At 51.3% G+C, this 12,052-nt stretch overlaps 1 protein-coding gene across 5 annotated transcripts in view; it reads right to left on the reverse strand.

Annotated features, from left to right (window-relative positions):
• Positions 1-8,421: 8,421 nt before the first annotated feature.
• The window catches only part of PCNT (pericentrin), a 124,761-nt gene continuing 121,130 nt past the window's right edge, over positions 8,422-12,052 (reverse strand). For all 5 annotated transcript variants that reach the window (XM_078072449.1, XM_078072794.1, XM_078072074.1 and 2 more), the window contains 2 exons: positions 9,322-9,449; positions 8,422-8,897 (listed from right to left, as the gene is read on the reverse strand). In XM_078072449.1, coding sequence (XP_077928575.1) covers positions 8,854-8,897; positions 9,322-9,449 — 172 coding nt within the window. In that variant the 3' untranslated portion in view covers positions 8,422-8,853. The remainder of the gene's footprint in view (positions 8,898-9,321; positions 9,450-12,052) is intronic.

Consider the following 12,052-nt stretch of genomic DNA (forward strand, 5'->3'; position numbering starts at 1 on the left):
GACGGCAGTTCTCATTGGCAACCCTAGTTCTGGCACGACGGGCACAAGAGTGGAGGCCATGCCCGGGCCCAGCAGTGTGAGTTCTCTGACCAAGGCTCATCTAGCCACTAGCTGCCACTGGATGTCCAACCTGCCAGCTAAAGACCAATGCTGAGCTCCCATGAGGGCTCCTTACGTACACTGAGAATTTCCCATGTTGGAACTCTTCCATCCGGGAAGAGCCAGCAGTTCATTTTCACAGGAATAGATCCATATTCTCTGTATCAGTTTGGCCTTCCTGCCCACAAGTACCAGCCAGCAAGGGCTTACGGAGTGTCTGTTCCACTGGCACAGGACCCGTATGGCATCATAGGAGACAGGATGCACCAACAGCAAAGGACGGGCAGTGAGCATGGGGTCTGCTGCTCGACAGAGCACTGGGACAGCCAGCCAGAGGCACAGCTGAAGTGCCAAAGTTGGGACTAAGATCCTGCAAAGCCAGGGTGCCCTCCAGACCATTATATAGCACCGTGTTCCCAGGGGGAAGGAGGCATGAGCTGAGACCCAAGGGGCGGAAACAGGAGTGGTCCCACTCACCATTGCCCCCAGTGGTCCACCGAGGGACCCTGCACTTCCTGTCTTCCCAAGTTCAGACTGCAGGGTTAGAGGTCCTGGCCCCCAAAAAGGACACTCACCCGTGAACGTATCAACTGTTCACTGGATTGCAAACTATGGAGGTCTGGAAACTGGGGGGTCAAAAGGAGGAGTCACTGTCTTGGCAGTGGAGAAGGTATGACTGCTCTTACATTAATTACACGATGGGGAAGAATATGTGGAACCCAGGTGATCCCTGTGGTGCGTCTTGGTACTCCTTTGCTTAACTGTGGTTAAGAAGCTAAAGAATTAAAACACTAACTCAAAAAGATACCTGCACCCGTATGTGCACTGCGGCAGTGTCTACAATAGCCAAGATACGGAAGCCGCCCAGTGGCCATCAGTGGATGACTGGATAAGAAGAGGTGGTAAATGCATACAGAGGAATATCACGTGGCCATTAAAAAAGAACAAAATCTGGCCATTCGCCACAACGTGGATAGAGCTAGAAGATATGCTAAGTGACATAAGTCATACAGAGAAGAGACAAATGCCGTATGCCAGGCAGGACGGGCCTGGCATCTGGCCCAGAACTCTGGGTGGTGCGCAACTGTAAAGGGGCACGAGGAGAACAGATCTACAAGAAAACGGCTCTGCTGTTTGGTTTGTTTTTTAGATTCCACGTGGGTGACGGCACCATGGTGAAACGTATAAACTTGTGGGGTCACGACACTGTACACCTAAAACTGGTATCACATTTCATGTCAACTATACTTCAATTAAAAATAAAAGTACAAAGGGCACCTGGCTGGCTCAGGCAGGGGAGTCTGCAAATCTTGATCCTGGGGTTGTGAGTTCCGAGCCCCATGCTGGGTGTAAAGATAACTTAAAAATAAAATCTTTAAAATAAATAAATAAATAAAGCGGCAGGCACCTGGCTGGCTCAGTTGGTAAAGCATGCAACTCTTGATCCCAGGGTCATGAGTTCAAGTCCCACATTGGGCATGAAGCCTACTTAATTAAAAAAAAAAAAAGTAAAAAATAAAAAAATTTTTTTAAAGTAAAATAAAAAAATTAATGAAAATGCATTAAAAATAAAAGCATAAGCTAAGAACATTTTATTCCATCAAAAAATAAAAAGTAGGAGCACCTGGTTGGCTTAGTCAGTAGGGCATGCAACTCTTGATCTTGGGGTTGTGAGTTCAAGTGCCATGTTGGGCACGGAAATCACTTAAAATTTTTTAAATTAAATAAAATATAAAAATAAAAATAAATTAGAAAAAAAAAAAAAGGAACCTAAGGAATTCAACTCGCAAACGTAATGAAGGGGTCTGCCTCTTGATTCACAGATTCCCAGTCTGGCTGTAAGGGAGGTTTAGGTGCTGTTGATTTAAGGTACACGCCACTTTGAGACATTCCCTCAAACGTGTACGATGTGCCTCCAGGCTGGTGCTGAATGGCAGCCTTCAGTGGCCACTCCACTCTTTGGTCAAGGCAATGGTTTCCAGCTGCTGGGACACACATGTTAGTTCTCAAACTGGCCCCTGTACACGGATACCCAGAAGAGAAAGAGTCAAAGGATGAGGCAGACCACTCCAAATTGGTAGGTGGCAGGTAGAATAAGCAAGGGAGCTTACTTATGGGGCCTGTCTTGGGCAGCCATAAGACAGGCAGATCTCCACGCCCACCTGCCAGTTAAAAGTCTATATAGAGGCTTTAACTGGATTCAGTCACATATTCGATCCAGATGGACTCAACAAGGCCATGTCCTTGGGACAGCTCCCACAGTGGGAACAAAGAGGCAGAGCACACATTCCAAGGACAGGGGAGGGAGTGAGGAGCCTCCGACTGATTGCCCAGGTCAAGCTCAAGGGTCACCTGGCAGTCACATCCTCTCGATGACCTCCCCCAACAACGGTAAGACCAGTGAGCTCTAGGAGCGTGAGCTCACCCTGCACTTTCCTTGCTTGAGAATGGCCTGGTGCTCAGAGGCGGGGCTGTGCCAAACCGCCCCTGGGGGTGGGATGTTCCGCAAGTCCACGGATGCTGGTGCTGATGGATGCACCACAGGCAGGGAAGCCAAACTCACACCTGTCCTAGGGTGACAAATCACCGCCTCCTCTGTAACGTGAGGAAGCAAGCCTCCATATCAGACTCAGCATCGGCATCCGCTCCTGGCAACTCAGGCCTGAAAAGTGGCAGAAGCCAAATGGAAATCTTCCCAAATCCACCCGTGAGCCAGGTTGTAGAGTGCCAACTGTCCGCTCCCGGCTGATGCCAACATGCTCCGGAGATCCGTCTGCAGAACAAACCTGTTCTTTCCTGTTCTGTCAACTGGCCAGAGGGAACGTCCCAGGAGACCACAGACCACGGGGGGAGGCAGGGGACTAGAAAACGCAGCACCACTCATTCTGGTTGCTTGGATCTGTTCAGACGCAGTTTTGCGTGTCTTCTAACGCGATGGTATTAGACGGTGGGAGGGAGCTTTGGGAGGTCATGGGTTCCAGGGGGTCATGAGGGTGAAGCCTCCGTGAACGGGATCAGAGCCTTACGAGTCACGAGAGCTTGTTGCCCCCGCCGACCCTCCTCCGCGTGAAGACACGAGTCACAGTGAGCAGTGTGCTCCCTGAAGAGGGGCCTCACCCGAAGCCCAGCACGCTGCCACTCATCTTGGACCTCCAGCCTCCACAACTGTGAGAAGGACGTTTTTGTTGTTGTCTGTAAACCACACAGTTTATGGTGTTTTGTTCCAGCAGCTAAGACAGCACCGTGTCCCGTGCTCGGTGGGATGCTCTTCACCCCTTTTCATGGTTTGCTCAGTTCCGCCCTGAGCAGGCCTGTTCTCCACTGGGATCAAACTCTTGACAAGGGCCCGGGAGCTACAGCACCTGAGGAAAGGCTTATATTCAGGCGCCTTGTCACCCCTTCCTCAATACCAACCAGAAAAGACAATCAGTCCAGCTTCAGTCGACAGAGGCCAGGGCCCGTCACAATCTTATCTTAGGGTCTTTGATTGTTTAGACACCATACGACTTTGGTCTGCTGCATTAAAAACATCACAGTAACAGGTCCTAGAGACCAGAAAGTAGCAGGATATGTGCTGGCTGTGAGGAAGGCCCCATGGAAAGCTGGGGCTGCCACTCGGCAGTTTCTGGGGGCGAGCGGCCTGCAGAGTAGCACGCTGCCCCTTCCAGGATCAGAGGCAAGTAGCTTGCGCTGCCGACACCTGGGGACGGCTGTCTGCGTTTGGGTCACCACCGTATTGGGATGTGCTGCCCAGTCTGCACGCTGAGGAGGCCACGGGCCGGGAGCCTCCTGGGAGACCGCACTGCAGACCTGCGGCTCAGACCCTCAGCGCCCCCAACGCGGGGTGCCGGACAATGCTCCACGTGAAGGCCCATCAGGGCGGACCACCAGGGTCTTGAAGCAAAGCTTTGTCTTCCTCTGCTGATAACTCAGTTTTCATTAGAGAAACCCCAGACTTATGCCTGGATCCTGGCGGAGCCCAAACGCCTGCCCAAGGAAGCAACACAACCCACACAGTGCATCCTGCCCGGGGCGCTGCCTGACCACCATGCCGCGAGGACAGGCGGGCACGGTGGGACCCCTGTCGCCCGAAGTGCTACGTATGTGAGGTGTGATGAAAAACACGTATCTGGTCTTCGCTGTTGGTTCCTGGCTCCTAAAACCCTTGGAGTTTCCTGATAGGAGCGTCCTCTTGTTATAATGAGCCCCCCTTGACCACACCGGAGTTTTTCACCCAGTGGACGCACAGTGGGGTCCCCAGAGAACCTCGGGAGGGGGGCTGGAGATTGACTTCGATCATGTGGCAAATAATCACGACGACATCATGAAGCCCTGATACAATCCTGAGCGAGGTTTGGGGTCTTCCGGGTCGGTGAACCCCTGCTGTGCTAAGCGGGTGCCACACGCACAGAGGGCAGACAAGCTCTGTGCTCTGCCCCCAAGCCTGTCCTGTGCATCGCCTCCATTGGCAGCTCCTGAGCTGTGTCCTTCATACCAAACCAGTAATAGTAACACACAGCACTTCCCGTTCTAGGCAATCCCCAAACTGCAGGGAGAGGTTGTGGAAACACCCGTATCTGTAGTTGGCCGGGCACAGGGGGCCCACTTACGGCTAGTGTCTAAGGTGGGGCAGTCTGTGGGACTGAGTCGTGCCAACCCCAGGGAGTGTCAGAACTGAACGGACGCACTCAGCTGTGCTGGAGACGTGCTAAAAACGGACAGGACACGAGACTCGAGCGGGTCAGGTACACAAACGTAAACTGCATGAATTTCTCCTGCTCAGTTGTCCCTGTGTCTCTGTCCAATTCTGTATGGGACATGGATTTGCTTTTCCTGCCCAAAGCTCATTTGTGGCCCTCCCAAATTCTTATTCACCATCACCGCTTCTCACAGTAAGCGTGGCATCCATCACCCGGAGTAGCTCACCAGCAGACGGTGGAAAGGCCCGCCTGCTCAAGACACTCCTGGAGCCGTTCCTCCCACAGCCGGGACGCGTCAGCCCGGGAGCCTGTGGGTGAGACGGGCATGGCCCGATACTGTCGTGGCAAAGGACGCCAAGGAGTTTCTGCTTCCCATCCTAGGACACTGGGCTCTGCTGTCCAAGGGAGGACTGCTTCCCCCAGAGGACAATGGTCCCTTTGAACAACCAGTGGAGACTGTCCCCTGAATCAGAGGGACAGGGTTACTACACTGGCTGGTGCGACGGACTCCAATCACCGTGAGGCAACTGGGTGGCTAGCGTGCAGGCGGACAGGGACATCGATCTGTAGCCTAGCGTATTCACTGGGCACCTCTTGGTACTCAGTACTTTCAGGCTCAACTGTAAGAGGAGAAAACAAGGGAAGTCTTTTAAAACCAAGACTATTAAGGTCTCAGACTTTCTGGAAGGGAAGCTAAGGTCACCCAACCAGCCAAGGTGCTGGCTGAGGGCCAGGAACCAAGGCCCGGGCGACGGAAGAGGGGATCAATGCCAAGTAGGGCCTTGCGACTCCATACAGAACAGGGAGGCGGCGGGCCCCCTGCCCCTCCAGCGCCCCCACTTTGTGTGACAAGCCGCGTGCATCCACTGCACAAAGTCATGAAGGACTGACCCTGTCCTAGAGGAGGGGCTCTGCTTCCCCTGGAGAGCAAGGCCGTGTGGGCCGTGGAGAGGCGCAGAGCATCCTACGATACGCCCCTCAGGTCAGGCAGGTGCACTAGGCTATGTCTCGGTCATTAACTGTGGGTGAGGCACGAGAACCGAAGGGCTGGCTGCTGCTGCCCACGTACCTTCAGACTGATTCTCACCTGTCTGCCCTGCACGAGGACCGTCCCAGGCTGCCCATCCAGCCTTGGTGGCCAGGAGGGCAAAGATGGGCGTCTCTCTCCTTTCCGCCGTGCTGCATGCAGCATCCCTATGACCGGCTCCTGCTGGAGGGCCCTGTCCCCTTGTCCATCGACCTGCAGCCCCCAGGCCAGCAGCTTCTGGCCGGGCTCACCACAGCCCCTGCACCACCAGGGTAATCAGACCCTTGCATTAAATCCCCTTTCCTTGGGCACCTGGGGTGGTTGCTGTTTCCCTGCCGGGGCCCGGATTCAGACAGGACCCTATTATTAGATTAAGGCATCCTGGCCCAGACTCCAGTTGGTCATGATGTATTTGTTCATCTTCTGTTACCAAAATTTTCACACAACCAGATATGCACTATATGAACTAGATTCAACATCTAACAGATTTTGCCATGTTTACTTAATACATATTCACGTGTATTTTTTTTCCTGATCATAGAACCATTTCAAAGTATGTTGCATACGTTGTGGCTCCTTATTCTTTAAAATTTTTTATTTTTTAAAAAAATTTTAATTTAAATTCAATTAACATCTAGTGTATCATTAGTTTCAGAGGCAGAGGTCAAGTGATTCATCAGTTGCATGTAACACCCAGTGCTCACTACATCACGTGCCCTCCTTCATGCCCGTCACCCACTTACCCCACCCCCCCACCCCCTCCCCTCTGTAACCTTCAGTTTGTCTTCTAGAGGTAAGAGCCTCTCATGGTTTGTCTCTCTCTCTGGTTTCATCTTGTTTCAGTTTTCCCTGCCTTCCTCTATGACCCTCTGTCTTGTTTCTTAAATTCCACGTAAGAGATCATATGATACATGTCTTTCTCTGATAGACTTATTTCACTCAGCATAATACCCTCCAGTTCGGTCCACGTCCTTGCAAATGTCAAGATTTCATCCTTTCTGATGGCTGCATAATATTCCATTGTGTATACATACCGCATCTTCTTTATCCATTCATGTGTTGATGGACATCTAGGCTCTTTCCGCAGTTTGGCTATTGTGGACATTGCTGCTATAAACATTGGGGTGCACGTGCCCCTTCGGATCACTCCATTTGTATCTTTGGGGTAAATACCTAGTAGTGCAATTGCTGGGTCGTAAGGTAGCTCAATTTTCAACTTCTTGAGGACCCTCCATCCTGTTTTCCAGAGTGGCCGCACCAGTTTGCATTCCCACCAACAATTTAAGAGGGTTCTCCTTTCTCTGTATCCTCGCCAACATCTGTTGTTTGTCTTGTTGATTTTAGCCATTCTGACTGGTGTGAGGGGGTATCTCATTGAGGTTTTGATTTGTATTTCCCTGATGTGGCTCCTTATTCTTAGTAATTCTGTGTATAAAGCCTAAGAAAGCAGCATTCTGTTACCTGTCAGCACACCCAAGATTTACAATCAACTCCCTTGAAATCTATTACCCAGCACAGATTCAGGTGTACCCCCAGTGGCCCCCAAAACTATCTTCACAGCTGCTGTCCCTCAACTTAAGGACTAAGCTTCACCACTGCACTGGGTTCTGTCTCCTTGAGCGAACAGGCCCTCACGTTTGTTTTCCCATCGGTGTGGCCAACCTGACGAGACCGGGTGAATCACTTACACAGTGTCCTGCATCTATCCTCTTCCTCACGGTCTCATGCACTTTGCTCCTCCAAGCCGGGGGCGCCACCGGAGACACTGTGCAGCCCACAAAGCATCACCCCCCGAGGCCCAAACGCCAGGCCGCCTGCTCGTCCGGGAGGTGCTTTTAGGACGCCAACGGAGGACGCCGCTGGGGGCTGCAGAATGGCGGTTCTCTAACTGGATCGTCCCCCCTCCCTAGTAATGAGCCAGCACTTTTCCGTGACCAAGAATGTTCCCTTGCCTGGGAGGATACCTGCAGTTCCCCCACGGGGGCTGGGTGATGATGGGGATGAACTCCCACGGGTACGGAGCTGGTACGATGGTCACTTCTGCTGGTGGCTCCACATGAGCCCTCCCACATGGGTAATTCTTCAGTATGTGATAACTTATCTACCACAGTCACTCTACTTCTGGACGGGAAACTGAAGAGACCCTGCCGGGGCTCCTGCCCCTGGGGGCTGGTAGCGATCCCGGGCGCCGTGAAAGCAAGCGGCCGAGCACACAGCTCGGCAGAGCGGGGCAAACACTAGAAAACTGGCCCGACAGTCACGTTCGCTGACACACAGAAAATGCAGACGTGCACCAGCGCTGTAGGCTACAAGGAAAATCTACCATGGAAATAGGCAGTCGTTTGGAAAAAGGTGTTTTATATTAAAACCTACGCCCGGCGTCCAAAGGTCCTAAAACCACATGGAAATACTTAGAAACCAAGGAAGACCGAAGCAAGCGGCCACTTTTCGGTCTTTACTGGGCGAAGAGGCCTTTGCGTTCCACAGAAAACTTTGACGTACAGTTCTACATAAATTCTAGGTCTGTTTTGGTTTTTCGCCAACGATGAAGCAAATTGGATCAAACTAAAAAACAACACAAGGGCCATTCACAAATAAAATAGTGCTGTGATTTTATTCTTTTTCTTTTTGGTGTGTTTTTGTTTTTAAACCAAGTTCCCATCTGTACACCTTAAGAAAATAAACAACAGGGAAGCCAGTCTCTGCTCACTTCTTGGAGGCGAGCAGGGCAGCTCGGCCACACGCACGGAGCTGGGCAGGCGCCCGTCACGCACGAGCGCGCCCGTCACCTTGTGAAGGAAGGAGCTAAAACACACAGAAGTTACAGAGGAGACTCCATTTGGCTTTGTAGCATTGCAAAAAGAGGAGAATGCTTAATGAGCGGCACTCGGGAGCTGGCATCTCGGGCTCGCAAGGAGACTGGGCGCTGCCTGCCACGCCATGCCACGAGCCTTCCTTGGAGAAAGGGAAAAAACAAATCTTTTCCTCAGATAGAACTGTCACAGGTAAGAGCCACAAGGATTTTATTCATTGTGTAATCTTCTGGCGGCAGGATTTCTTTGAAGCAGAATCTAAAATAAAAACGACACAGCAATTCGTTAGAGGTCTTCATGTGTCTTTTAAGAAGAATTTCAAAATTTTGAAACAGTGTCACTGAATTAATCTCATTTCTGGTAAAAATGACCATTAAGGTATACAACGGTTTAAACTGTGATGGTAAAGAAGCCCCAGCCAGATTACGTGCTGGCTGGACTGTGGGTCTTTGTGCCCCGTGTGCCCGAGGGAAGGGAGCTGAACCACAGGCCCAGCGAGGGCTGAACCCACGGTCCCCACGGCTTCCTGCTAAGGACACGTCCTTCTGACGCTGCTGCTGACAGCGGGTCACGAAGACTGACACCAACAACCCTCAGCCGAACGATACAGGCTTTGCTGTGCTGCTCCACGTTCCTTGTATGCAGCGCATTGTTGTAAAAAACAGAGAAGAACTTTTGTTACCTGGAGGCGCCCCGCCCAGTCTTTGCTGGATCATTTCTAAATGATGAATATATTCCGTCAAGGAATATTCAGGATCTTGAGAAGCAGTCAGGGATCTTTCTGATCTTGAATGTGGGGATGGAGTGGATCTTCAAACAAACAAACAAGCAAGCCACACCAAGAAACAAAGAGTGAAAGTCAACACATGGTGAACGTAGCCAGCATGCAGACAGGCGGTGGGGAATAGGGTGAGCCACACGGTTGTTTCCTTCAGATCCTTTCTTGACCACAAAATAAGAAAGTAAAGTGTGTGTCTGTGTGTCTATTTGTGTGTTTATCCACGTGCATAAGTATGCATGCTGTCTCTACACCCAACGTAAGGCTCGAGCTCACGACCCTGAGATCAAGAGTCGCATGCTCCACCGACTGAGCCAGCCAGGCGCCCCAAAACTAAGGCATTTTAAAGTGCTATGTAATGCTTTAAAAACCAACTTCTAGGGGCCCCTGGGTGGCTTAGTCGTTAAGCATCTGCCTTCGGCTCAGGTCATGATCCCAGGGTCCCGGGATCGAGTCCCGCATCGGGCTCCCTGCTCAGCGGGGAGCCTGCTTCTCCCTTTGCCCCTCCCCCCTGCTCATGCTCTCTCGAGCTCACTCACTCTCTCAAATAAATAAGTAAAAATTTTAAAAAACAAACAAATAGCAATTGCACTACTGGGTATTTACCCCAAAGACACAGATATAGTGAAAAGAAGGGGTACATACACCCCAATGTTCACAGCAGCAATGTCCGCAATAGCCAAACTGTGGAAAGAGCCGAGATGCCCTTCAACAGATGAATGGATAAAGAAGATGTGGTCCATATATACAATGGAATATTACTCAGCCATCAGAAAGGATGAATACCCAACTTTTACATCAACATGGATGGGACTGGAGGAGATTATGCTAAGTGAAATAAGTCAAGGAGAGAAAGTCAATTATCATATGGTTTCACTTATTTGTGGAACATAAGGATAGAATAGCATGGAGGATGTTAGGAGAAGGAAGGGAAAAATGAAGGGGGGGAAATCAGAGGGAGAGATGAACCATGAGAGACTATGGACTCTGAGAAACAAACTGAGGGTTTTAGAGGGGAGGGGGGTGGGGGGATGGGTTAGCCCGGTGATGGGTATTAAGGAGGGCACGTACTGCATGGAGCACTGGGTGTTATACGAAAACAATGAATTGTGGATCACCACATCAAAAACTAATGATGTATTATATGGTGATTAACATAATAAAATTTAAAAAAAAAGAAAAAACCAACTCTATAAAATGTCTCAGAGTTAAAATGAGTAAAAACTATTGTACATTATTTTATTATTTAAAAAGATTTATTTATTGGGGCGCCTGGGTGGCTCAGTCGTTAAGCGTCTGCCTTCGGCTCAGGTCATGGTCCCAGGGTCCTGGGATCGAGCCCCGCATCGGGCTCCCTGCTCAGTAGGAAGCCTGCTTCTCCCTCTCCCTCTCCCCCTGCTTGTGTTCCCTCTCTCACTGTCTCTCTCTGTCAATTAAATAAATAAATAAAATTTTAAAGAAAAGATTTATTTATTTAAGAGAGAAAGAGGGTGTGTGCACACATGAGGGCGGGCACACCGGGGGAGGGGAAGACGGAGAGAGAGAATCTCAAGCAGACTCCGTGCTGAGCGTGGAATCTGAGGCGGGGCTCAATCTCACGACCCTGAGATCATGACCTGATCAGAAATCAAGAGTCAGACATCTAACCGACTAAGGCACCCAGGTGCCCCAATAACATGTTACTTTATTCACGAAATTTTCAAGTATAAATGCATTACCCCAACTGGATTATGGAGCCCTGTCCCTCAGACCCACCCCTCGGTGCCCTAAGGGTGACCCCACTACCCACTGGCCTTTCTCTGATCATCCCAAACTGTCCCCTTCACTCGGGGCACAACCCACCGGATCCAGTCTCTACGCAGCACCCTTCCTCCCGGTCCTCTGCTTTGTGTCCTTCACATTCTCTTCAGGGTAGGCACACGTCTTCCTCATCCTCGTACCACCCACGTAAAAGAGGCCTTGGCTGGCACGGACTCTTTCCATAACCATCACCAACCCAGACACCAGGGTTGCCACAGCCACCGGCCAAGAGTCCCCGCCTTCCCCACACAGACCTGGGCATCCGGGGCCCCACGGACTCATGTGCACTCCCTGCCTTGCTTGAGGCCAGGCCAAAGCCAGCACTTCCGGAACACATCTCCCTGAGGAATCCCACACGTCGGTGGAACACCATCAGCGCAGGAGATCCCAAGTCAGCCGCACACGGGGCTGGCTGCCGCCTGGCCCCACACGACGCCCGTGCCTACGTCCTGTCCTGTCTCTCCTGTCAGAGACCGCTGTGCTCACCAGCGCAGCGTGCAGAGAGATGCCACCGTCAACCAGGGGCAACGGCTGAAGGCGCACACGCCGGCGCGTCCTCCCCGTCCACGGCACCCGTGGGGGACTACCACCCTAAGCACGGAGCACGCGCTGGGAAGCACCCTCAGAGAGACCGAAGGTTCTGGACGTGCAGACAAACACTCGCAAAGACACGAACTGAACTGTCCTATGTTACGAATCTTGGAAAAATCATGGTTGAAAGAACGAAATAAATGACTCGTAACCAGAGTCCCTCATCCCAGCGCCTGAGGAGGAGGTTCACGTGGTTCACTCTGCAGACATGAAACCCAAGGCCCATCTTTCACAGTAACAGCCG

The sequence above is a fragment of the Halichoerus grypus genome, chromosome 1 (assembly GCF_964656455.1).
Source record: "Halichoerus grypus chromosome 1, mHalGry1.hap1.1, whole genome shotgun sequence".
In the NCBI taxonomy this organism is placed as follows: Eukaryota; Metazoa; Chordata; class Mammalia; order Carnivora; family Phocidae; genus Halichoerus; species Halichoerus grypus.